The sequence below is a fragment of the Opisthocomus hoazin genome, chromosome 8 (assembly GCF_030867145.1).
Source record: "Opisthocomus hoazin isolate bOpiHoa1 chromosome 8, bOpiHoa1.hap1, whole genome shotgun sequence".
In the NCBI taxonomy this organism is placed as follows: domain Eukaryota; kingdom Metazoa; phylum Chordata; class Aves; order Opisthocomiformes; family Opisthocomidae; genus Opisthocomus; species Opisthocomus hoazin.
In genome coordinates this window covers 17,494,867-17,518,241 of record NC_134421.1, presented here as the reverse complement: position 1 = coordinate 17,518,241, position 23,375 = coordinate 17,494,867, and the positions used below count along the sequence as shown (strand labels likewise).

At 45.5% G+C, this 23,375-nt stretch overlaps 1 protein-coding gene across 1 annotated transcript; it reads right to left on the bottom strand.

Annotated features, from left to right (window-relative positions):
• Nucleotides 1-635: 635 nt before the first annotated feature.
• ACO2 (aconitase 2) lies at nt 636-23,360 on the bottom strand. Its single transcript, XM_075428858.1, has 18 exons — nt 23,251-23,360; nt 17,346-17,488; nt 16,017-16,275; nt 13,674-13,766; nt 10,765-10,923; nt 10,207-10,357; nt 8,836-8,940; nt 8,481-8,572; nt 8,093-8,198; nt 6,877-7,034; nt 5,735-5,808; nt 4,918-5,029; nt 4,597-4,719; nt 4,244-4,399; nt 2,895-3,086; nt 1,952-2,084; nt 1,520-1,641; nt 636-1,136 (listed from the first exon to the last, which is right to left on the bottom strand). Exons 1-18 carry the CDS (start codon nt 23,284-23,286, stop codon nt 993-995), a joined length of 2,358 nt encoding a protein of 785 aa, XP_075284973.1. The 5' UTR covers nt 23,287-23,360; the 3' UTR covers nt 636-992.
• Between the last annotated feature and the right edge of the window lie 15 nt (nt 23,361-23,375).

Below are 23,375 nucleotides of genomic sequence, written 5' to 3'. Positions count from 1 at the left end.
TTGCAGAACCCCCCCAGCTGTTGGTATAGGTGGAAATTTGGGTGAGTTAGAGCCTTAACAGGCAGAAAGGCTTCCACAGAGGCTGTTTTGGGGTAGTGCCTGGGGGGGGGGGGGGGGGGGCGGGGAGAGAAAACAGCCCTGGTACCTCCAGGGAGCTGTTGTCTCCTCTCCCATTTCACAGGGTCAGAGCTCCCAGGAGCGTAGCAGGGTGGAGATTGCCTTGCTTTGGGTGCTGTTTTAATGAGATGCTCCTCAACATTGGTTTCCTGTTGTGGAGAAGGCAAGCTGTGCTTAAAGAAACCAGTTTTACGGTGTGATGCTGGGAAAACCTATCCATCCCTTGGTCCTTGCAAGTTTGTCATCGCTGCAGCAGTGGCACTGTCACCCTGGACAGGAGTGTAGTGGTGACAGTCATGAGTGTAGCCTGCAGCAGTGAACACCAAGGGATAAGCAGCACAAGGCAGCTGTGGGGGCCCTCTTTTTACCATGTGTTTTTGTGCACAGCAGTGATTTACCAGAAAAGAACTGGGCAGGTACCATCTGATCTCCAAAAAGTTATTTCCCAGCAACAGTGACAAGGGGAAGCAGGGGCTGAAGAGCAGGATTGTGAATACAGTAACACAAGGCAGAAGAGAGATGGTCACATTCTTTATTTTCATTTTACTTCTTTAGCCATCAGTAAAGTGAATGGGCAGAAAACAACCAACTGAGCAGACAAACCCCCCCTTAGCCGGTTATTTCCAAATATAAATAACTGTGGGACAACCAAAGTTGAGCAAAAATAGAAAAAGGGAGCTGGGGAATTTAAAAGACAAAAGTAAGCCTAGCTGCACTCCCTTTTCATAGTGTCAGTGAAGAGGAAGTACCATAACAAAAAGGAAGCTATGGTTACATTTGATCAGACATTTATTCCAACGGTAGGCATGGAATTGCACTTTCATGAAAATGCCAAAGCTGAATCAAGTCCAGTGCACGGGGGGCATTTTGCGCACTTAGCTTGACTTCTGCTGCAGCTCCTTCATTCTGTTCAGGGCACTGCCAGCCTGAAACCACTCTATCTGCGATTCGTTGAAGGTGTGGTTCAGCATGATGGTTTCTTGGCTTCCGTTGGGATGCTTGATGATGCACTTCAGAGGCTAGAAGAAGGACGACAGTTTTTATTTTCCTCCCCTTCTCTTCCAAGGGAGCAAGTTAACTGAAGCTTCTCACAGGAAAATTCCTACATGCTTTTTAAAGGGTGGGAAATGGAAAATAGTAGCTCAGGGTGGGGTCTTAACATGGAATTGTGGTCGCGGGTCCTTCTAGGGAACACTCGTGCTTAAGGCAACGAGTCCAGGGACTCAGACCATCGTACGAGGGTTTCCCGTAACCGTTCGGAATAACGCGATCGGATTCTGACTTGCTCTCTAGTCCCCCAGCCATGGGTGCAAAGCATCTCATCCTGCTTCAGGCCCTGAGCACACAGCTCGACATCGCGGCACATCCCCGTACCCCGAGTGCCACGACGAGATGCCGTTACCTTTCCAGGGGTGAAGTCTGCCAGCCCCACGATGCTTAGCTTGTCCACAGGATGAATCTTGTTGTAGTCTGCTGGATCAGCGAAAGTGAGAGGCAGCAGACCTTGCTTCTTCAGATTGGTTTCTGCGGAGAACAAGCCAACAAGCACGCTTGTAACAACACACCGCAGGGGATCAGGATTACTTTCTGGCTGCCCAGTGCTTCTCGGAAGTATTCTGTGAACAGTTACTTCCTTTGTAGCAAAATCAGGGTATCCACTGTTTGTATGGTCTCTAGGTATGTAACAGGATTCCTGACAAGAGGGACCTTTGTGATCTGTCAGCAGATGGGGTTCCTGCCTGAAGGCGTTGAGCCCTGGGGCAAAAGGTAAACACAGCTTCCACCCAAACCAAATACATCCTGTTTACACACATCACAGGGGAAGAGGACTCACCGTGGATCCTGGCAAAGCTCTTGGTGATGATGACCCTGCCCCCCAAGTGACGTGGCTCCAGGGCTGCGTGTTCCCGGCTTGATCCCTCACCGTAGTTTTCATCCCCAATAACTGCCCATTTGACACCCATTTTCTGTGACAAGAGGAACAGATTTACATTTCTGCAGTCACTTGAGTGAGGAATTAACAATAAATATCCACCCACACATCTAATTTCAGTGCTACGCTACTGACATTGCTGTGCCCTGACACCTCCCAGAAGGGTCCCTGTGGCTCTTAGGAAGGACAGAAATAAAGGAATCAAGTGCTTCACAGCAGTTAGGCACTGCCATCCCTCGCTAATGAGGGCTGGGGAGGATTGCCCCTGGGACCCAGAGCAAATCGTTGCTGCCACCTTTCCTTCCGTGATCCTGCGCCGGAGCACCGTTCACACCAGCTGTGATCCCTGCTCTACTTGTGAAAGCAACATGGAAAATTTTAACTTCTGTCAACTGGAAGAACCAATCTGAGACCACTGCCAAGCTGTCCAGAGGGCAAAAGGACAGTTCTTGAGGTTCTAAGTTAAAGAATGAAGGGAACAAGATTAGAATTTATTTAAACATTACACTAGTCAGATTAAATGCTACAGGAGGCAAGATTTAGTTGTAGTCTGATGACAACTGTGCCTCGTACAGTGTGCAGTGCCTAAAGGAGTTCCCCTTTTGTCTGTGATTTCTGGTCCCCTTTGGGTCACAAGATCCTCCTCCCTCTTCCCCATAGCGGGCAGGGACAGAATCTCCTACAGGAGCTGCAGTCAGAGTAAGCCCCAAGAGAAAGCCTCAATGCTGAGTGAATTCAAAGCTGCTCTTACTTCAGAGCAGGAGGATGAAATCTTCAGTCTTGGCACAGACTGGTCAAAGTGTAAACATCCTCTTAAAATAGATGTGTCAGGGGAAAGTCTCACCTTGTAGTAACGGGCTGTGTCTGGGACTGGCCCAAACTCCTGGGTTAATGCATTCCTCACAGAGTTGGCTTTGCCATTTTCAGTGTTGATAGCACCGATGAGCAGGTTGTTGGAGATGTTGTCCAGATGGCCACGGAATTTGAGCCACGGTCCAGCTGCAGAAATATGGTCAGTGGTGCATTTCCCTTTTACCTAAAAGGTAGTAGAGAAGAGTGTCTTAGGGTGGATCAGTAACTTGGCTCTTCCTCAACAGTTTTTATTGTGAAGGATCCTCACATCTCTTTTTAAAGACGCAAACCCAAGACAACTGCATCTCTTACAGAATCAAGGCAGTCTTAGGGCAGAACACAGTGGTCATTCTACATGTTTTGGGTAGGAAGAACATCCCTGTTCTAAAGGGTAAATTACAAAAATAAGCTCAGCCACGACACCACCTGCCATGTCCTCACTTCCCTCAACAGCAGGTTCTTCGGGTACAAAAAGCAATTAAGCCCTTCCTGCTACAGCTCAGTGTCCCTGCTGGGAGAGTTCAGCAAGATGCCAAGTGTTTCCTCTGAGTTTCCAACCTGCGCGTAAGCCTTCTCAGCTTGTAAGATCGGAATTCCCAACCAGAGATAGCAGCCTTCCAACTGGTAAGTCCCAAAGTGCTTGCACAGGAGTTGCCTGGGTCAAAAACTCAAGCACAGCTCAGTATGGCCCTTGGGGAGTAGCTGCAGCTCTGCTGCCACTGAGAATCAGCAACGCTCCTGAAGGTCAGTTCCCAAGGGACTGCATTTCAGAACCCATCACTGTACTAACTGAAATTTTCATCCTAACTCACCGCAGGCATTGAGGAGAAATCCATGTCTTCACTAGCAGACTGAAATGCAAAGTTTAACTATTGTGAAGTAATTTCTCTTTGTATAAAATGGGAAGAGAACACACATACTACTGGATAAGAAGTTCCTAATGACCTCATTTCAGACAAAATGCATCTTACAACAGTCAGGTATTAGAGACCAGTTCCTGACTATGGGCTACCTTTCCACTCCAGGCTGTAAATGGGAGAAATTCTGCAGACTGCAAGGTATGGGTCATATTAAGATCACATTATACAGTTATACAAATTTAATTTTTCATGGTATTAGCTAACCACTAGCCCAAAGGAGAAAAATCTCTTAGTTACAATAGACAGAAGTATCAGAAGGAAACACTTGGAAGGAAGGGAGATTCTTGCTTCCCTTTCCATACCAATGTGGTTGTAGGGCAGGGAATCACAAGCAGCTCAAAGGCACATCCAAAGCTTCCAGCAATTGATGTGCAAACCCCTGTTGAAGCAGTCCTGTCACAGCCAGTGTTCCCCCACTGACCTTAATGAGGATCAGCATGTCTTCTAGATCCTTGCCGTCCCACTTATCGAAGGGCTCCAGAAGCTGGAGGCGCTGGCTGGTGGGGCTAACATCCACATGCTGCCCACTGCCATCCTTGGGAGGGTACTGATAAGTGTCCTGGCCTGGGTCAAACTCCTTCCAAAGCAGAAAGGAAAATCATCAGTCTGAGCCATCCCCAACAGCACATGAAGGGAACAAACCAACACAGGCAACTGGACCTGTTCTAGCTTTAACACCAAGGAAGAGGTCAGTGCATGAAAGTTCCCTCACTACATATAAAACACAGCTAGCGACAGGCCTTCCCTCCCTCCCTCTCCAGACAGAGCAGTTACCAGCTTGGGCAGCTCATCTGCATCAGGTGCTTCTAGTTTAAACCTCTTCCCATCTGTTCCTGTCAGGTAATCTGTCTCTGGGTTAAATTTTAGAGTGCCAGCAATGGACAGGGCTGTCACAATCTGAAAAAAAAAAAAAAGAGACAAATTCAAAGGCATATTCTTCCCCCTCATCTCTTCATTTGAAAGTCCTATGCCTAATAGGCCCAAAGCTAGCAGCCAAGCTACAAATGAAGCTACACCAGGCCTCTTCTGCAGGCAGGCGAACTGGCTCCCAGACACCCCGAACTATTCCACAGCCTCCCTCTGGCTGGCTCTTACCTCCGGAGAGGTCACAAATGCGTGAGTCTCTGGATTGGCGTCATTGCGACCAGTGAAATTCCGGTTGTAGGACGTAACTATTGTGTTTTTCTCTCCTTTTTTGATGTCCTTCCTGTGAAAGAAACAAACATGCTCATCAAATCCAAAGGGAATACTGCTTCTCTGCGTCTCGCTGCTGAAATCCCCCAGCCTGGTCTTGGTAGCAATCACTGTCTTTTGGAAACATGAACTGGTGCCTGGACATGTTTTCCTTCCTTAAGGACAGACTCAAAACCAAGGACAGGGCAAAACCAAGTCAGACACTGACTCCTGGAGTAGTTTTCAGCCCACGTTGTGTACTGTTGAACTGTCTGAACAATAATCAATGAAGTACATTGCCTTTGGGCATCCCACCATTAGCAATGGCAAAGCCACATGAGAATATGTCTTCCATGCTTTCTATTGGGAATTTTCCTCCCTGTCACTCCAATAACTAAAGTTGGACCAATTCACTTTTCCGATTTTAAAAGGACAAACTCCAGTCTACCCTCTCACAGATAACAAATCCCCCTCCCCATTTTTTTGCCTACTATCAGAAGCCTCAAAATGTGACCATACTTGTGGCCATTCTGCAGCTTCATTCATCTAAAGGCTCAATATAAATCTGCAGTCTTTCATTTCTCCTCCTCCAGTGCGTATCAGACAGCTTCGGCCAATGGGTTTTTAGGCATTTATTTTTAATTCCCAGTGTGTTATATCTGCAATCAAATTTGGCTTCACAGAGCACTGTAGGAGCTAAAAGATACAAAGCTTGAGTGAAGTCCGTCTTTTGCTTTACCTGTCCCACTGGCCAATGCATGGCCCACAAGCGTTGGCAAGAACCAGCCCTCCAACATCTCGCAGGATTTGTGCCTGGGGACAGAGAACAACTTTGTTACTAGTAGAAAGTCTGGAATAAGTTTATGGGGTTGCTCTTTCAGGGGAAGAGGACACCCGTCTTCTAACAGAAAGCACCAAGCCTGAGAAAATTCCCCTCTTCGTTTCACTTGCAAGTTTCGAGTCACTTTTTATAAAATAGTTGGGGTTTGATCCCAGTAAAGCTGGAAGAGCACAGGATGACTTGCTATGATGTTCCCCTTCTCTGCCTACTTCAAACTGAGCAATCCAGCTACTCGCAGATACTTGACTGAAGGGCAGTGTCTGGTCTGATTAATATCCTACACACTTGCTGTCCATGTAAGGAGAGAATTGGTGACAGTGTGTGTGTGCCTGCTCAGCCCGTTCAGCAAATGATTCAATTCAATTAAGAGGGCAGCTGTTAAGGAAAGGTAGGAGGAGACATAAAGTATTGGCTGGACATATCCATATGTAAAGACTTGGGTCTGCACGCTGTGGCAGCATCTAACATTTATTAAATATTAGAACTAATTACAACATAACTTTCTGCACAGAAAAGAGGAGAAAGTAGGTGATGGTTCCTCTACAGAAACACTCCTTTTAAATCAAATATGAGTTTTGCCATAATTTTAGTCTAAAATGGGAACCACCTTCCAACAAAGGGCTTGCTTACATCCTAACCTATTCTTAAAGGAGAAAACTGGATTGCAGGTGGGTGCCAGCCCTTCGCCAACCATGGCCATTCACATAATCTCAGGAGGATGCAGCATCCCTTGCTATGCATACTGTTATCTCCTCAGGGCCCCAGCTGCTGACAACTGTCTCAGATCTGTCCAGTTCCAATCCCGTTCTCATACGCCCGGGTAGTAAAGATATCAGGTGAAAACAAACACTGTCAAGGTGGCAGCAGGACCCACAGGCATAGTAACACAAGGCTAGTTACAACATCAGTAACTGCACCTCTAGTGATAAGCGAAGACAAAGTTTAAGATGTTTCCATCAGTTACCTCTGGACTCCAGACTACTGTGTGGAAGGGAGTTTAACGCTTATTGTTTGGAAGTGTAAAAAGCAGCCATACTCACATAACCATCTCGTTCAATGGTGGCACGGATCTGCTCTGAGCCCGGTGTGATTGTGAACTTCGATTTGCACTTCAATCCATGTGCTAGTGCCTGTTTTGCCACTGCTGCAGAGCGTCCCATGTCCTCATAGCTGGAGTTGGTGCAGCTGCCAATCAAGCCTGTGGGGTTTGACAAACAGAGAGGTGGTTACTGCAGCTCCCATTCTAGGACGCTTCTCCCTCACCCATCTCTCAGCAGAGAAAACAAGGGACCACCTTTTCTGCTGACAAGGCATCTGAAACAGTTTCAGGTACCAACAGTGCCAAGCCTTCCAGCAATACACTACGGTCACAAGCAATCCCTTGTCCAGCTCTGGAGGCTGCACAATCAGAACATGCTAACTGGTCGCTAGTCTCACTGTTTTACAAGATCCAAGTGTCACCTGCTTGCACTTTGGTTAAGTGAATTAAGAGAGGTATTGTTCCACAAAGACAGAAAAGGCTTCAAATCAAGATGGCAGGAAATGGAGGAAATGGTGAAAAAGAAAGCATCCTTTGTTACAGTATGAAGACCACACCAGGACATACTGTACCATCCTGACAGCATTCTGGTGCTAACCAGCAAAAAAACCCCACCAATCTTTCAGTTACATCTTCCTATTTGTAACACTATCAAATAAAACACTTCCCACCTGGGATGTGGCCTTTACAATGTATTTGCATTCTTTTCATTCCACCTATGAGTAACACTTGAGAAGCCAGCCGACAGGTTACCATCTCACGAGTATCTAAATACCCAAGCCTGCTCTTTAGGACAGCACGTACCAAATTTACTGCGTCCCGAGAGCTCAACAGGCAGCTGCTGGGAGGACTGACAATCATGGTCCTGACAGATATTTGCAACAGACAAATCCGTGCAACAGACTTCTAACTAAGGTGCTCTTCAACAGATAACATTCCTGTCAACCCAACCATTCAAAAGTTTCCAAGAAGGGAAGAAAACTTGTCTGCCTCTTGAGATCAAAATCCCTCCAACTATCCCACCTCTCATCCCACACACCTGGCCCAGGTGGTCACTACTCTTCCCAGCAAATTCATACGGACATGCAGCAAAGTCAAAGGACATAGAGCAATAATTAAAGCACTGGATCCCAAGCTATGTGACCAACCGCTTATCCCAAGACAGCAACATTTATGCCACAAGGAAGACGGCAGAGGAAAGAGCAAATGCTACCCACCAACTCTGATATCAACAGGCCAGCCCTCCTTTTCTGCCACAGCACCAATATCTGACACAGGGTGCGCCAGGTCTGGTGTGAAAGGTCCATTGATATGCGGTTTCAGCTTTAAGAAACAGTGATAAAGTCAGAAATTACAGTAGCCAAGAAAAACCCCAGAACACAGCAGCAAATCAATTCCTTTCATAGCTCTGTCAGTAAGCTGTTTAAACAGGATTCTCATACACCACCACTGGAGCAGGAGCTGTCAGCAAAGCAGAGCCGAGTGGTTTTTTAGATGCTCTAGCACAGCGGCAGGGGTGTCACATCGAACTCACGGCTTGGTCCTCATTCACACAAAGCAGTCACATCAAAACATCCACAACGGCAAGCAGGAAGGAAGCCTTACCTCACTGAGGTTGATTTCTATCACCTGGTCATACTGACAACCAGAATCCGGTACCAAGTGTTGCTGGAATTCATCTGCCAGCGCAGCTATGTCTGGAATAAGAAAGAAGGGAGATCTGAACAGCAGAGCAAGTATGAGGGAAAATAAAGAGCTTGGAACAGCTAAACACAGGGAATCCACCATATACTTCCCCAGACACTTCATCTACAGACTCCCCGTACTTGTATCGGATGACCTAGAGGACCATGCAAGGTCAGAAGTCACATCAGACACCACTGTAGGAGGATGCTGCTCCCAGAATACACCTTCACCTGAACCCACACCTCTGCCTGCTTCAAACTCCAAACCCTCTTACCGCCTCGCCCAGTCTTGCCCAAGTATTTCTTCATCCGTGCGTTGTAAGGGAAGATTGATGTGGTAGCTCCGATTTCAGCCCCCATGTTGCAGATTGTTGCCATTCCTAGAGAAGGAGTGGGAGAAGAGACCACAGGGGTCAATGAGAAAGTCCAAGGCCATCCAATTCTCCAAAAGTCAGGCCATAGAAAAGGCAGCAAAGCCAAGAGAGATCAGGGCATTAGCCACAGAAACCTAATTCCACCCACTGACTACATAATGGCTGGCTCAACCCCTAACATTTCTTGCAGTGCCTGCCACCAGACTTCTCTGCAAGGAAGGAGCTGGAAATTACACTGAGTCTTGCAGATACCAGAAGGGGTGACAGGGAACCCCATCTGTACTGAGCACCAAATATATCTACAGCAGTGAGCAGTGTCTCTGCTACCTGCAATGAGTGTCCTGTCCCTCCCCACCATCTCATTTATCTTTACTGGAAGAGCCAGAAATCTGTAAGAAATTTAATGGGTTGAATAAAAAGCTTCCAGTGATGGAACACAATCAAAAAAAAACACCTAAACATTTGCTCACAGCACAGGGCCCATCCTGCCTTTCAAGGACACAGCAATGAAACTGTAGAAGCTGCCGTTTTACATTTAACAAGCTAGAAGCGGGTATCGCAGGTCAAGTTCCTCTGATTTCACAGAAGAAAAATCCCAAATTTCTCTCAGTTTGTAAAACCAAACACTCCAAGTTGTACCCAAGCTATGCAGATGGAGAGAAGCCCAGCTTGAAGGCTGCATTTTGAGCCACAGGAAGCGACACTTCTTGTAATTTGCTTCCGACTACCATCATTACAGACAACTGCAATTTTTGCTGATTCAAATTCAGCACCCAAGACCCACAATTAGATAGTGTAAGACTGCATGTTACAAACTGCTGCTTTCTGGTCTCCTTTCTGCCCTGCTTGTCTAAAAAGTTGTCTTTAGCGGCTGTCACATCCGTACCCCCTTTAACCTGCTCCGTTCCTCTATCCACAGCCTATTTTAGGCTGAAATGAAAATGTCATCCTTTATCTCTGACATCTCCCCCCTCTAAGCACATGCTGGAATACCTCCACCCTTACTCTTATCCTGACACATCACCTTACAGGATTCTTCACAATTAACCGTTCAGTGTTCTCAAAGTCACAAGGAGATTTAATGGAGAGGTCACTTCTTCACCAAGAGGGCAGCTACCTTGTTATGCCACTCTCCCAGTTTGCTGTGTACTAATCGCCTGGCCAGGCTAAGCAAGAGCATTTAGTACTTCTTGCCCTTCCCAGCCTCCACAGACAGTTCAACACCCAGCTCCAACACCAATCCACTCAGATAAGAGATTTGTGTTGTCTTACCAGTGCAAGAGATGGAATCCACACCAGGCCCGTGGTATTCGATGATGGCGCCTGTTCCACCCTTGACAGTGAGGATGCCAGCCACTTTCAGGATCACATCTTTAGGAGAACTCCAGCCTGAAAGCTTGCCAGTCAGTTTTACACCAATAACCTGAGCAACATTAATGGGGAAAAAAACATTAAATGCTGACACCATTTCTTTTCAGCAGCTAAACAATTCCTCAGAATTTTTCCTAAGAATGTAGGTGGTCAAAATACCAAAAAGGAGAAAATCCTAAAGTATCAGAACACGTGTACAAAGGCTGAAACCACTGACAGGGCAAACTGAAGGGACATCACTACTCACCCATCGCTCTCAGTCCCTGAATAAGAAGTCTGGAAATGGAAACTCAGAGCTGCCAATGAATCACACACCAGCTGTTTAAGCCAGTGTATGACTACAAACAGGACTGTAATGGTACATAGTGCCTTATGTACATAGTGCCTGAAAATCAATGTTTTTTACATGTCTTATATCTCACCCTTCACCTCGAAGGTTAGTATTCCTTTCGCTCCTACCTTTGGGCATTTGAGCTCCCAAGGGATTCCTGCCATGACATCTACAGCATCAGCTCCACCCACACCAATGCAGACTCCTCCCAAGCCACCTCCGTTGGGGGTGTGCGAATCTGTGCCGATCAGCATAACCCCAGGGTAGGAGTAGTTCTCCAGAATGATCTGAAAATAAAAATGGATTGGTTGCTTGCTTGCTTGATTGTTGGGAAAGGAGGGGGAAGACATCAAGAAAGAAGACAAGAACAAGAATTTAGATTAGTTTGTATTTGCAGATTTCAGTAGCAAGAAAGTAACTGAATTTGTTCTGGATTGTAAATTTGCTTGTTTCAGACTCCTTACAGAGGATGTAATGACAGAACGAGATACCACATCTTAGCCCAAGGATCCTTGCTCATCCCAGAACAGTAAGAAAACTTCAAAAAAGATCTCATTTTTTTCACTGGAAGAACTCCCCTTCCTTCCTGTTTAGGCTTTTGCTAAGGTGCTGCCTTTGTTAGGGCTCAATAGTCTATTCCTCAGTCTCCAAACACTCGATCAACTGTTGAGCAAGCCAGTTCACCTATCCAATGCTAGCAAGACCTTTTGCAGACTTTATGCTCTCACAGCAGTACAATACCAACAGGCTCCTCCAATCCATGCTGCCAGCCAAAACCTAATCACATAGAAGAATCCGTCACCAAAAGGCTGCCCTTCCCTTACTGCTGCTGTTGATTCCACACAAGACTCTTCAACTACTAGCAAAGCCACAAAACATTTCTTTAGTTAAAAATGATGAGTTTTCTATGGTAGCAAAACATTAGAGAATTCAAGTTAATCACAGAATCATAGAATCATTAAGGTTAGAAAAGACCTCAAAGATCATCAAGTCCAACTGTCAACCCAACAGCACCATGACTGCTAAACCATGTCCCGAAGTGCCACGTCTACACAGTTTTTGAACACCTCCAGGGATGGTGACTTCCACCACTTCCCCAGACAGCCTGTCCCAGTGCCTGACCACTCTTTCAGTAAAGAAACTTTTCCTAATATCCAGCCTCAACCTCCCCTGATGCAACCTGAGGCCATTTCTTCTCGTCCTATTGCTAGTTACTTGGGAGAAGAGATCAACAGCCACCTCACTACAACCTCCTTTCAGGTAGCTGTAGAGACCGATAACATCTCCCCTCAGCCTCCTCTTCTCCAGACTAAGCAGCCCCACTTCCCTCAGCCACTCCTCATAGGATTTGTGCTCCAGACCCTTCACCAGCTTCATTGCTCTTCTCTGGACACGCTTCAGCAACTCAGTGTCTTTCTTGTAGTGAGGGGCCCAAAACTGCACACAGTACTTGAGGTGCGGCCTCACCAGTGCCGAGTACAGGGGCACGATCACCTCCCTACTCCTGCTGGCCACACTATTCCTGATACAAGCCAGGATGCCGTTGGCCTTCTTGGCCACCTGGGCACGCTGCTGGCTCATGTTCAGCTGGCTGTCGACCAGTACCCCCCCCCAGGTACCTTTCTGCTGGGCAGCTTTCCAGCCACCCTTCTCCAAGCCTGTAGTGTTGCATGGGGTTGTTGTGACGCAAGTGCAGAACCCGGCACTTGGCCTTGTTAAACCTCACACAACTGACCTTGGTCTATCAATCCAGCCTTCTTACTGTGTATAGGCCATACCAACATTATGGACAGCCTTTCTGGCAAGTGCAGAACTCACAGCATGTGCATTACAGAACAGCTTGCATAGAACTAAGGTGGTCCTTTATTGAGAAGACCAAGGTTCTGCCTCTAGTACTTCCAGCTTTATTTGCTTGTAGCTCACATTGATACACTTGTGCAAGAAAAGTCACTTTCACGGACTTGCTCTGCCAGAGTTGGATTCTGAAGCTACACAACATGACCAGTTTTCTCCAGCCAGAGAAAGTCACCCACAAGAAAGCTGGTAAGCATGGCACAGAGCTACGTTGCCACGTGACAGATGTTACAAGTGGTTTCAGAGCACAAATGACCTGAGGTGTTCCCACAACCTGTGGAAATCACCTGTTCTATTTCCTTTTTCTGTTGCGTCACATCAAGTTAAAGTTAACCTTAGTAACTCATTTTGTAGCTAAGAAAACATAGTGGAGAGCTCTTGACTGCACCTGGTCACAAGTTCCCTGCTAACAAGATGTCATCCATTCTCTTCTCTGCTCCACAAAGCTTTTTTTGCTTTGTGCTGCACTGCAACTTTTACTGCCTTTGACTCAGAGGAACAATGAAAAATGTCTACTGGACCCACAAAGCAGAGTTGTTGGCTTTAAAAACCAAAAAGCCTAAGTGGTAAGTCATCTTGGGACGGTCACATTCTTTTAAGGTACAAGTGCTACAACTAGAGAATCTCATACTTGGAAACTGCTGGAAACTGTTTTGCATTTTATTCAGTTCACATACCAACTTGTTTTGTGTTGCATTCTTGAGTACTCAAAGTAAGCTGCTGTGTTTGGTGCCCTTATATACTCTCCTGGTTTTTATGGAACCAAACGCATACAAAATAACCCCCAAAAAAGTATGGTCCCAAAGCTGCTCTCCTTACTACCAAAAGCAAGTCACATTAGCCCTATGTAGCCAGCTTCACGGCATCACCTTACTGACCCAGCCACACCAAGAGGAGCCAGCCCACAAGGAGTTAAGATATTTCAAGGTTCTGTGATTCACATGACATGCTGTTGGCACTACCTAATCATTCATCAGGTTACAGTTTGACCAAAATAACCTTTAAGAAAAAACACTGCTGTCAAGATAACAGAAGGAGCAAGCAAGAAACCTCACCTGCCTCAAGGAAAGCAAGTTGTTTCCCTAAGCTGGTGAAATTCTCTAGGCGTTTGCACTTGAGGCTGTTCTTCACCATAAGGTAAAAGAGCCACTGCGTGTTCTAAGACTGCAAACACACACTTTACCTGGTGAATGATTCCCGACCCAGGTTTCCAGAATCCCACTCCATACTTTGCACCAGCCGTTGCCAGAAAGTTGTACACCTCCTGGTTTATGTCCTATTCACACAGGGAAACGCACAGTGTTAGTAACACATTTTGTTCTTCCACACATCAAGAGTGCATTCAAATACATTCCTTTCCCTCCCATGGGAGGTCTGTAGGTTGCTCCACAGTTTTGCAGCAGTTTGAGGGAGGTGCACATCACTTTTAAAACGAAAAAGGATCAAGACTGTTTGCCAGTCAGTTACAACAGCCCATTTAATTTCATCTAACTTGTAGCTCTACTAAAGCATCTTCTTTAGTTTCCAATTCCAACTAGCACAAGGGAAACAGCACAATTGAAGGAAAACCCTGCCAATAAGGCATTTAAAAACACTCTGCTCGTTACTTGCATTCTCAGAGTTTGGTTTTTTGTAACCTGTTTCCCTCTCTTCTTCTAACTCCTCCTTCCTTCTCTACCAGCTGTTCCTTTTTCTTTACAGATGCTTTTCAAACCCCTTAGATAAGCCTTTCAGCTTTATTTTTACAGATTGAGAAATGGAAGTTGCTGATGCCAGGGGAGTTGGTGGGTGTCACTTCTCATTCTACCAAGTCCCCTGTTTAAGATTCACATAATGCTGCCTTTCTTGCTGCACTATCACCACTATTGGTGGAGGTCACACCGTGAAAATTGCTTGTGAGAATAACCAGGTTGCCAAGGAAGTATGACACTATTATGTCCTGATAGTTCTTGGCAGAGGAGTGGCAGAGTAGATAAGATAAGTACTAGGAGGAGGGAGTTTCTTAAAGACTGTTCTCACGCAGCTATGCTTCAGAATAAAGAACAAGGGGAAACTGGAGATAATGGAAGAATTGTCTCAGCACACATTTGCTGAAGTTTCCCATGAGGCAGCAGCAGTTCTTTAAGCCTCATTTTCCACCAGGAGTCGGGTCACTTCACTCTGTTTGTGCATCCGTCCCCCCGTAAAGCATGCTGATGTGCCAGGAGCAGATCCAAACTACCCTCTGGCCTGCCAGCATTCATTGTGTGCCAACTGGCAGCAGCAGAAGCAGAACCCAGTCAGAAGAAGGCAGGACCTTTACTTGCTCTGCTCAGAGCGGATGGCAAAGGAGGGACTCGGCCCAGCTCAGGGCTGCAGTGAATATAATTGCACTACAGAGAACAAACGCAGGAACAGGGGGAAGGGGAAGACTTGAGGTGAAGGGAAGAAAAGAAACTGTCTTAGTACGTCCCAAATTTTTAATTACACAAATTAGAACTGAGACAAGTGGAGCAAGAACTCCCCAAATTCACTCCCGATTGGTATAAGTTGCTTTACGGTGGCCTGAAGGAAGAAGCCAGAAGCACTTACTTCAACATCAGGGGTTTCTGAGAATAGACATGAACTAAAATCTTAAAATGCAGCTGAGCCCCCACAAACTGTTTACTGTTTGTAAATGTTGGTATCATCATCCAAGGCACAATTCCTCCTGGCTCTGACAGTGGACTTAGCCTAGGTCCACTGGGAGTAACAAGATTTCCCCCACGTCCCTGCTATGCTAAGAGCATGTTTTTCCTTGGCAGGTGCACTGTGGTATGTAGGACAGAGGTGAATGTGTCTATATTTAACAGAAGCCCCTATAGAGAAATAAGCAGTAAAGCAGTGAACGGGAAATTTAAAAAAGGCAGTGAATCAGCAGTTGGACAAACACCACATCAAAATTCCCAAATAAAAACCAACAACCTCCATGCTTCTACATACATTTATACCTACCCTCACTAGCCCTGAAAGATGCACATGCTTCAATTAGGGTTCTTCAGCAGCAAATGGTTTGGGAAACAAAAGAGGTTATTTGCTCCCCCCTCAAAGGATACACCAGTGCAATGCAGACACATGTTTAGGAAGTTTTTCACACTGCCATACTGTGACATAAAAAGCATAACTCTCTAGAGTAATCTGTCTTCCCTTTTTTCCCTTTGAAATAGATTTTTCTTCTCCCCTTAGCTGAAATATCTTCTCATTCTACAGAACACACGTATGACCTGGGCTTCCATCATTAACAGATTAAGACTAGCTTTTTCTACATTCATGGTCATTTAAACCATATAATGGATGAGTCTCAGCTGAAAAACTCCCAAAGATCCATTTACTCTGTTTCTTTGTTGCATCTGACCTATCTACAGAGCTGACCACCACCGGCAAGCTGTTACCACATCTGATTCATGGCTGTCCTTCTGGGGGGAAGGGGCAAAAAAAAAAAAATCTGTTCCCTAAACTAGAAAGAGGCTTTCAAAACAGACAGAATTTAAGTCTCTGCAACAGTGACCTTGGCTCTTCGAAGATCCTTTTCACCACCTAACTGGGCTTCGATGAGGTGATCACAGTGGATGGTGGAAGGCACAGCCACTTTTGGCAGCCCGCTGCTGATGAACTGTAGCATTGCCATCTGAGCAGTGGCATCCTGCATGGCCACGCGGTCTGGCCGTAAGCGCAGATAGGTCTTGCCTCGCTCAATCTCCTGTTTTGCTGGGTCATCCAGGTGTCCATATACAATCTTCTCAGACAAGGTCAATGGACGGTCAAGCCTGGGGAGAAGAATTTTAGTGTCTGCATCTTGAGTACTTCAACATTTGCCCTTTTAAGCATGTAACACAACGCTTCCCTGTATTACTCAGACTGCTGAGAGCTATTAACACACAGAAACCTGCATGCTCTTCTTACAGCACTAAAATACCAACTGGCAGTCAGCTAAAACAAGGGCAAAAGTACATGGATTGTCGTCACTTCACACTTTCTATTATAATCTTCCTATACAGTAAAAGAAACATTGACTTTGCTCATTTCTTGAGTCACACCTCAGGACAGCAAATGTGGAGGTGAGACAGAGGTCAGACTCAAATCACAAATACCAGATCCCACAGCAAGGAACTACAACTAAGTGGAGTTTCATGACCTCAGACCTTTCATGTTGCAGCTGTATCGGCTGAGGAACCTATTTATGCCAGAGGTGAGATCTTCTGAGAAGTAACTAAGTAGATACAATGACTTGAAATGAGAGCTACTGCATTTAACAAAGGACACAAAGACTGAAGGACACTTCGTACAAACCACTGCCGAGGTCAGTGGAGCAGGAATGACAACTTAGCAGGCACACAAGCCTCTATCAGCAGATTAAGGTCACTATGTTTACATATGCTACGAACTCCTAGCCCTCCTTTCCATGCTTAATGCCCACAGTGGAACACAGGAGAATGTTCGCTGTTGAAACACAGTGCAGAGGAGCATTAGCCTACGATGACCACAACCCACACACTGCTTCCCCGGAAAGGAGCAAGGGCCAATATGAAGGCTCCTCAAAGAGGGCGTTAAATAAAGAGGACAGAGCCATTTCTAGAACCTCCTCTGCACTGGCCTAGTTCTCTGCTTGTCACCGTGCTTCATCATAATCTTCACCCCTTCCCACAGTGCCCCACCGCTACCTGGAGACACTACAACTCACGCTGCACTGCATTTGTGACTGCCACTGCTCAAAGCTGCTCTCCCTAGTAAACAGTCCCTATGCCAAGGCCCCATGACATTTTTTTCCTCCTCTCCCATCACTGCAGAGCAAAGTTCTGCACATTGACCCCTCCCCTCTTCTCTCCTCCACTCTTACCTCTTACGGACAATGTTGATGTTCTTCTCCAGCTTTTCATAATTTATGTATTCATTAGGCTCAAAATGGCTCATGGCCACCTTGGCCCGTTGGCACAGGACAGGAGCAACATGGTAGCGTCTTATCCCACTGTTCAAGGCATGCTGGAAAAAGGAGAGTGTTAGCACTAGAACCTTGCAGAGTGAATTCCTATAACACATGGATAAATAAATTGTTTGTCAGTTGTTACTCCTGGGATTTTACAGGCTGAGGAATAGAGAAATTGTGAATGTTTTTAAAAGCACACAATGAACATTTGATCTTACAATACTGCATATTATGTTAAACAGTGAGACACCAACTTACCCAGAACAAGTAGCACTGACCAAATCATTTTACATTTCTATTTATAGCAGCAGATGCCTTACGCTTTCAGTGAGAAATCTGCTTTCAGGCAATGCTGAAATAATTCTTAAGCAAAGAACAGTCTGCTATACTCCTGACATATTACAGCCATGGTGGAGAGCAACACAGTTTCCAAAGCAAGCTAACCCTAGGTTTGTATTTGCTCACTGATATTGAGTTTATACCGAAGGACTGCAAGGTGACACGGTATGGGACTGAGTAGATACCTGCCTATTCCACCACCACATACTAAGTTCCCTGTATAGGGTCCTTGCATACCATTACAAAGCTTATTATCTTTTCACATAAGGTGAGCCACATTTCAATGCTAGCTAGAGTGACGTCAATGTATGTGCCTGGTCTACGATGTAACGCAGAGCAGGAGAGGCAAGATGTGGAACAAACACATCAGCTTCACCAACCTGGCTGCGCAGATCCGTGTGCTATTTACCTTCATTCTCACAAAGGCATCCTCACCTTTCCTGTAAGAAAAGCCTTGCACTTGCCCTACAGGTGACTTAACAGCAGGACAGATGAACTATACTGTTGGCTGAACACATCAGCAAAAAAATGCAATTAAAAAAAATAAAGGCCCAAATTTTGCTTGGCAGCCTCCACAGTGAAACAGTTCCCTTGAACATGGGAGAAGGGCAGGCTATGGCAAGACACCTTTGCAGCACCTGACCTAGAAGAGACAGGTCAATGCCCAGGGTTAAAATGCTCTCACACAGCTTTGAAAACTGAGTCAGAGGGCAGCCTCCATAAAAACTTCCAAGGATTTGGCACATGCATTTCTTACATCCTTTGAAAGTCTCAGTCATCAGCACTAGAAGTCTGGAAACAGACTGAAGACAAGAGTTCAGAGTTCCTCCTCCTCCAGTATTACACTTTAATCTTCATCCCTTTTTTTCACCCCCCATTCATCCTCTACTTCAGCTTTACAAGGTTTAAGTACAGGTTAATAAACATAGTAATATCACACTAAATTATCCCTTTCATATGTATGACTGCAAATCAGCAAATGCTCCTTGTGCAGAACACACAGTACCAGCCACTGTTTTTGCATTATCAAAAATTCTAGTCAATTCTTTAGATCTGTTCAAGCATTTTTCATTTTTCCCTGTGAATATTTTTTCCAGTTTTCTTGTTACCAGCATTGAAAACATTGCCTGAAATAATCACAATCAATGAGACATCACCAATTTTCACCCAAATCTCTTGCTTTATTGTCCTTTTGATAACACTTGTTTACATCTTAGACAATAAAAAGTTCAGGAAATCTAAGTGAGATCATAATAGCCAGCACACTAACAATAAGGGTGTAGTTTGCTTTCTTACCAAACAATCCTAAGATATTAGATACACAGCTTGTGGTAGAAGCAATATGGACCCACAGCAGGGGCATACCACCTTCGTTAAAGAAAATATGAAGTAAGTGAACATGGCAGTACAAGAGAGGGCACTTCTCCTCCAGGAGTGCAAATGAAACCCAGTCATCAAATTTCACTGTGCTGCACTTTCAGCTTAGAGCTTCCAGAAAGTATCACAGGTGTCAGAGTTGAGACTTTTCCTTCTTTCACCAGAAAACAAAAAAAACCAAACACCACCCAGCTTCTCATTGTTTAACACACATAAGCTGCTCTTTACTAGCCACCTAACTTCTGCATTTGTTTTGTTCTGCCCTTTCTTTAACCAAAAAAAAACCCCAAAACACTTAAGCATTTACCTAGCACAATTAATGCTGTGGAAATATCTTCACCTTACAAGATACCATTATCTTGTGAAAGTCTCCAAATGCTGGAGTGGCTGGAAAAAACACTGAGGGATTTCACCAGTGTTCAAAGAAAAATAAATCTCTTCCCCATACTAGGACAGGTATTTTGGTTTGCACAGTAATTCCTTCTTTCCCCTCCAGCTGCTGCAATTAACCCTGTAACTCAACTGATCAATGGAGTTCCTCATTGTCACCCAGTAAACTGAACACTAAATTTCACCATAATTCAGCATACAGAACAGATTTGCAAATTAAAGTAATGGCAGAGGCTTCATAGCATCCTAGTCTTCCCTGGGACCAAAGTCGATTCTAAAAAAAATTTGAAGCAGGGCTCTCCACAGAGAGATGCAAAGAAACTTTCAGATAAAATCTTTTCAGTTTGACCACCTCTATGTAACTTTTTACTTCATGAAATGGCTCGACGAAATGCAGTGTTTAATCAAATACTATATAAACATTAAATTGGTAATTGCAGAAGTAGCAATACAAAGTAGTTGACTCCTGCTTTACCACAACTTAAGGCTACCAGAAGTGGGAAGGGAGCATGTTTGAGTTGAAGGATCCTGGCTGGACATCTCCATGCCTCCATTGATAAGAGAAGTCTGTAAAACGGAAGCTCTGTTTCTGTGATCGCCAGTAAGACTGGGGAAAAATAATCACCTAGACTTATCAGTTTCAGAAGACTAGAGAATCATTTCTGTCTACACAAGACTTTTAAAAGTCACCTTTTAAAAAGAGTGGTATCTTCATTTTACTGGGATCTAAATCTTATCTCACATCTCTACTCTGTTGGGGATTAATTTGATTCAATATGGCTGTTCCCATGATGGTGCCCAGCAAGCCTAAGGATCCACCACCACCAAGGAGCAACAGCATACACTGCCTAGTTCAAAAATCTGATCTCTCCTCATAAAGAATCTACAATATATCACCATCACGCTTGTTGATTCTCTGTGCCTGTCCTTTTTCCACTGCATCCTCAGAAATGGGGTGGCAGAACTACAAGATTAAGGAAAAGCCACAAGCCTATCAGCTTGCGGCTTCATTCCCTCTCTCTCTTCCCTGAAATAGCAGGTGGTCTGGGGGGCTTCTGTGGTGTTTCTTTACCGAGTAGCAAGAAGTGCTTGAGAACAATAGCCAAGGGAAGTAGGCAGCCAGGAATTTATACATTTTCTCTTTTATCCAGGAACTGTTAATTTCCAGACTGACCACCCAGCAAACAGCTGCCAAGTGGTCTCCTCTCATCTGGCACTGAATTTGTTATCCCAGCACCTGAGTGTCCTTATTCAGATCTCAGCAAAAGAAATGGCAGTAACCATTACAAGGCTCCTAAGTCTATCGGTATTTTGGCAGGTGAAAACCTTCCTTAAAAGACACAAAAGAAGCCAGCCCATTAAATGGGTCATTATTTTTGAAATCTCTGTAAGGAAGCCAACACCTACCTTCATAGATTTTAAAAGCTCATCTTGAAAAGCTCGCTGTCTTGCATTTAGCTCACCACAGTGAATGGTCCAGATGCAAGGCGAGCCTGAATTCAGAAACTAACTTACATTTTGGCAGTAGATATGGTAGAAAAGTCCAGTAAGCAAAAGCTCACGTTCAAAAGAGTAGCAACTGTGCTACATGCATTCCTATCTGGAAGATCAGTCCTAGAAATCCTAGCTGAAACACAAAATACCATCTTCTCATCCTCCCTGATCTAAGAACACTGGCCAAGTTTCCAATGTTCACCACGATTCAGCTTAAAAAAAAAACAGTGGGGTATAATCAAATTGTAAATGCGGTCTAATTTTCTAGACCCACCTCCAACGAGTAACCAAAATTAGGGTTCTGAAGATCAGTTTAGCTTTAGCCCACACTGCTTTTTTTGCGAGCATACACAAAGCTTCCCATACATAATTTCAGTCCTTACCTACAAGGCCTTGCCTTCAAGGCCCTGATACTTCAGATGATTTAGAGTTTTACAGCACTACTCTTTTGGTCAATCCTCAGCCAACATGGCTCAAGAAATGGGATGCTACTAAAAGCATCTCTCAGATAGGCATGAAAAACATCTTGACCCTTTGAGGCTATTAGAAGAATTGTACTTTAAATAGGACAGCCAGCCTGAACCAGGCTAATTCCAATTTATTTATTTCCCTCAGAAGTAAGCTTCCTATGGAGTTCCAATACAAAAACAGTTCTAGGACAGGAGATGAGTAGAACCGATGTTAATAATATGTGCCGTGGTCAATGCTGGCATTATCATAGTGATTGGCAAGGTGAGTCTCATATTCATTAATCTTTAGGCTGCTACACAGGGACAAATAAAATTGCCTCCTAAAGACATCACCTAGAAGCAGTCTGATTACCATCACAGATTTAGCCCTTCACAGCGGAAAAAAACCCATGCACCCTGAGTCCGATAATAGAAGACATCCTCCTAGAATACTAAATTCACCATATTGATTGTGCTAGCACAGCCTTTGGTTTACATTATACAATATTATTTTAGCAAATAACTGCTTGCTCTCATGCAATGACACACCATAAAACAAGAGCCAATTCATCATTCTAATAAAAAGATTTGCCTTCATTTTATGAGTAGTCATTTCTGTTCAAAGTACAAATTAAAAACTACTTAACAATTAAGAATGAATATACCAAGTTAACTGAAACAGTGTTGTTCTGTAACAGTTGCTTAAATTAAAGGAGCTATACTTCACTAAAAAAACTACCTCTAAAGTAAGGAAGTAATGGAAAACACGGATTAAGCTTCACAAAGTACTTTCAGAATACTAGAAGCCAAGTTCTTACTTCGTCTCCGTAAGAAACGGGAACAAGTTGGCCAAGGTCACAAATGGCAAAGTTAAGAAGAAGTTAAATTGCCTGACTTCACACGCTTTATTAAGCGGAGCACAAGCTTCCCTAACCCTGTTAGCAGGGTGCAAAACTGCACCCTGATATTTGCCTTCCAGGCTTTAAAGGATCACAAAATCTTTATTATCGAGTACACATTAAATACAAGAAAATCTCTGCAGCGAGCTCATTCTGCAGGCAGACATAATGTTTTAGAGGTCACGACAGACAAAAAAAAAAAGGAAAAAAAAAGAAAAAGCAGGTTAAGTGCCTGTCCAGGCTGCTTTTTCAGTCTTCCTAAGCCTCATTTATACAGAGACCCTGGCATTTTTTTTTGCCCAGGAGCCTCTGTTCATACCAAGAGTAGGATTTCTGAAGCAAAGTAGCCCAGCCAGCCTTCACTCCTCTCACTGGCGCAACGAGGAGTCACCTTGTGCTTACGCACGCCGGTAAGGGCAAGAAAAAGACGAGAGAAGAAAAAAGCGCGGCCCCGGGACAGGCTTTTTACCTCGCCGTTAGAGCCCGGGCCCGAGGCTTGACAGCGGCCCCGGCCCGCAGAGGCGGGGTCCGGCCGGGGCCAGGCCGCCTCCGCCGTCCCGTTCACCTTGCGCTCACCTTGAGGGCCGGCCGGGCCCGGCGGCGGGAGGCTCCCTGCCCCGGGACCCAGGGCCTGGGAGGCGGCCGCGCTGCCACCGCCGCCGCCGCGGCCTCCCCGCCATCACCATGGAAACGGGGCGCCGGGCCGCGCGGGGACAGGTTGACCTACACGCGGAGGCGGCGACGGGCGAGGACCGCCCGGACCGGAGACCGCGCCCGCCCGCCCGCCGCGCGGGTAACGGTCCTCGCCCCGCCGCGGCCGCCTACCTCCCTCCCGCCGCCGCCACCCCCGCCCGGCGCCGCCCCGCTTACCCGCAGCCGAGCCGCCAGGACGCAGTACGGCGCCATTTTGTTCACTGACAAAGATGAAGTCGCGCCCCTATGGCGTCACGCGGCCCCTTTCAGCCCTCTGGCGCGCGGGCGGGGCCGCCGCGGGG

What these genes read in the sequence shown, in the direction of transcription:
- ACO2 (XM_075428858.1), bottom strand. Translation starts at nt 23,286, where the DNA reads ATGGCGCCGTACTGCGTCCTGGCGGCTCGGCTGCGG. An exon ending in CCATTGAACGAGATGGTTAT is followed by an intron (nt 5,809 to 6,876) that starts GTGAGTATGGCT and finishes CTCTGTCCCCAG; the next exon opens with GCACAAATCCTGCGAGATGT. An exon ending in ACACAGCCCGTTACTACAAG is followed by an intron (nt 2,085 to 2,894) that starts GTGAGACTTTCC and finishes CTCTTGTCACAG; the next exon opens with AAAATGGGTGTCAAATGGGC.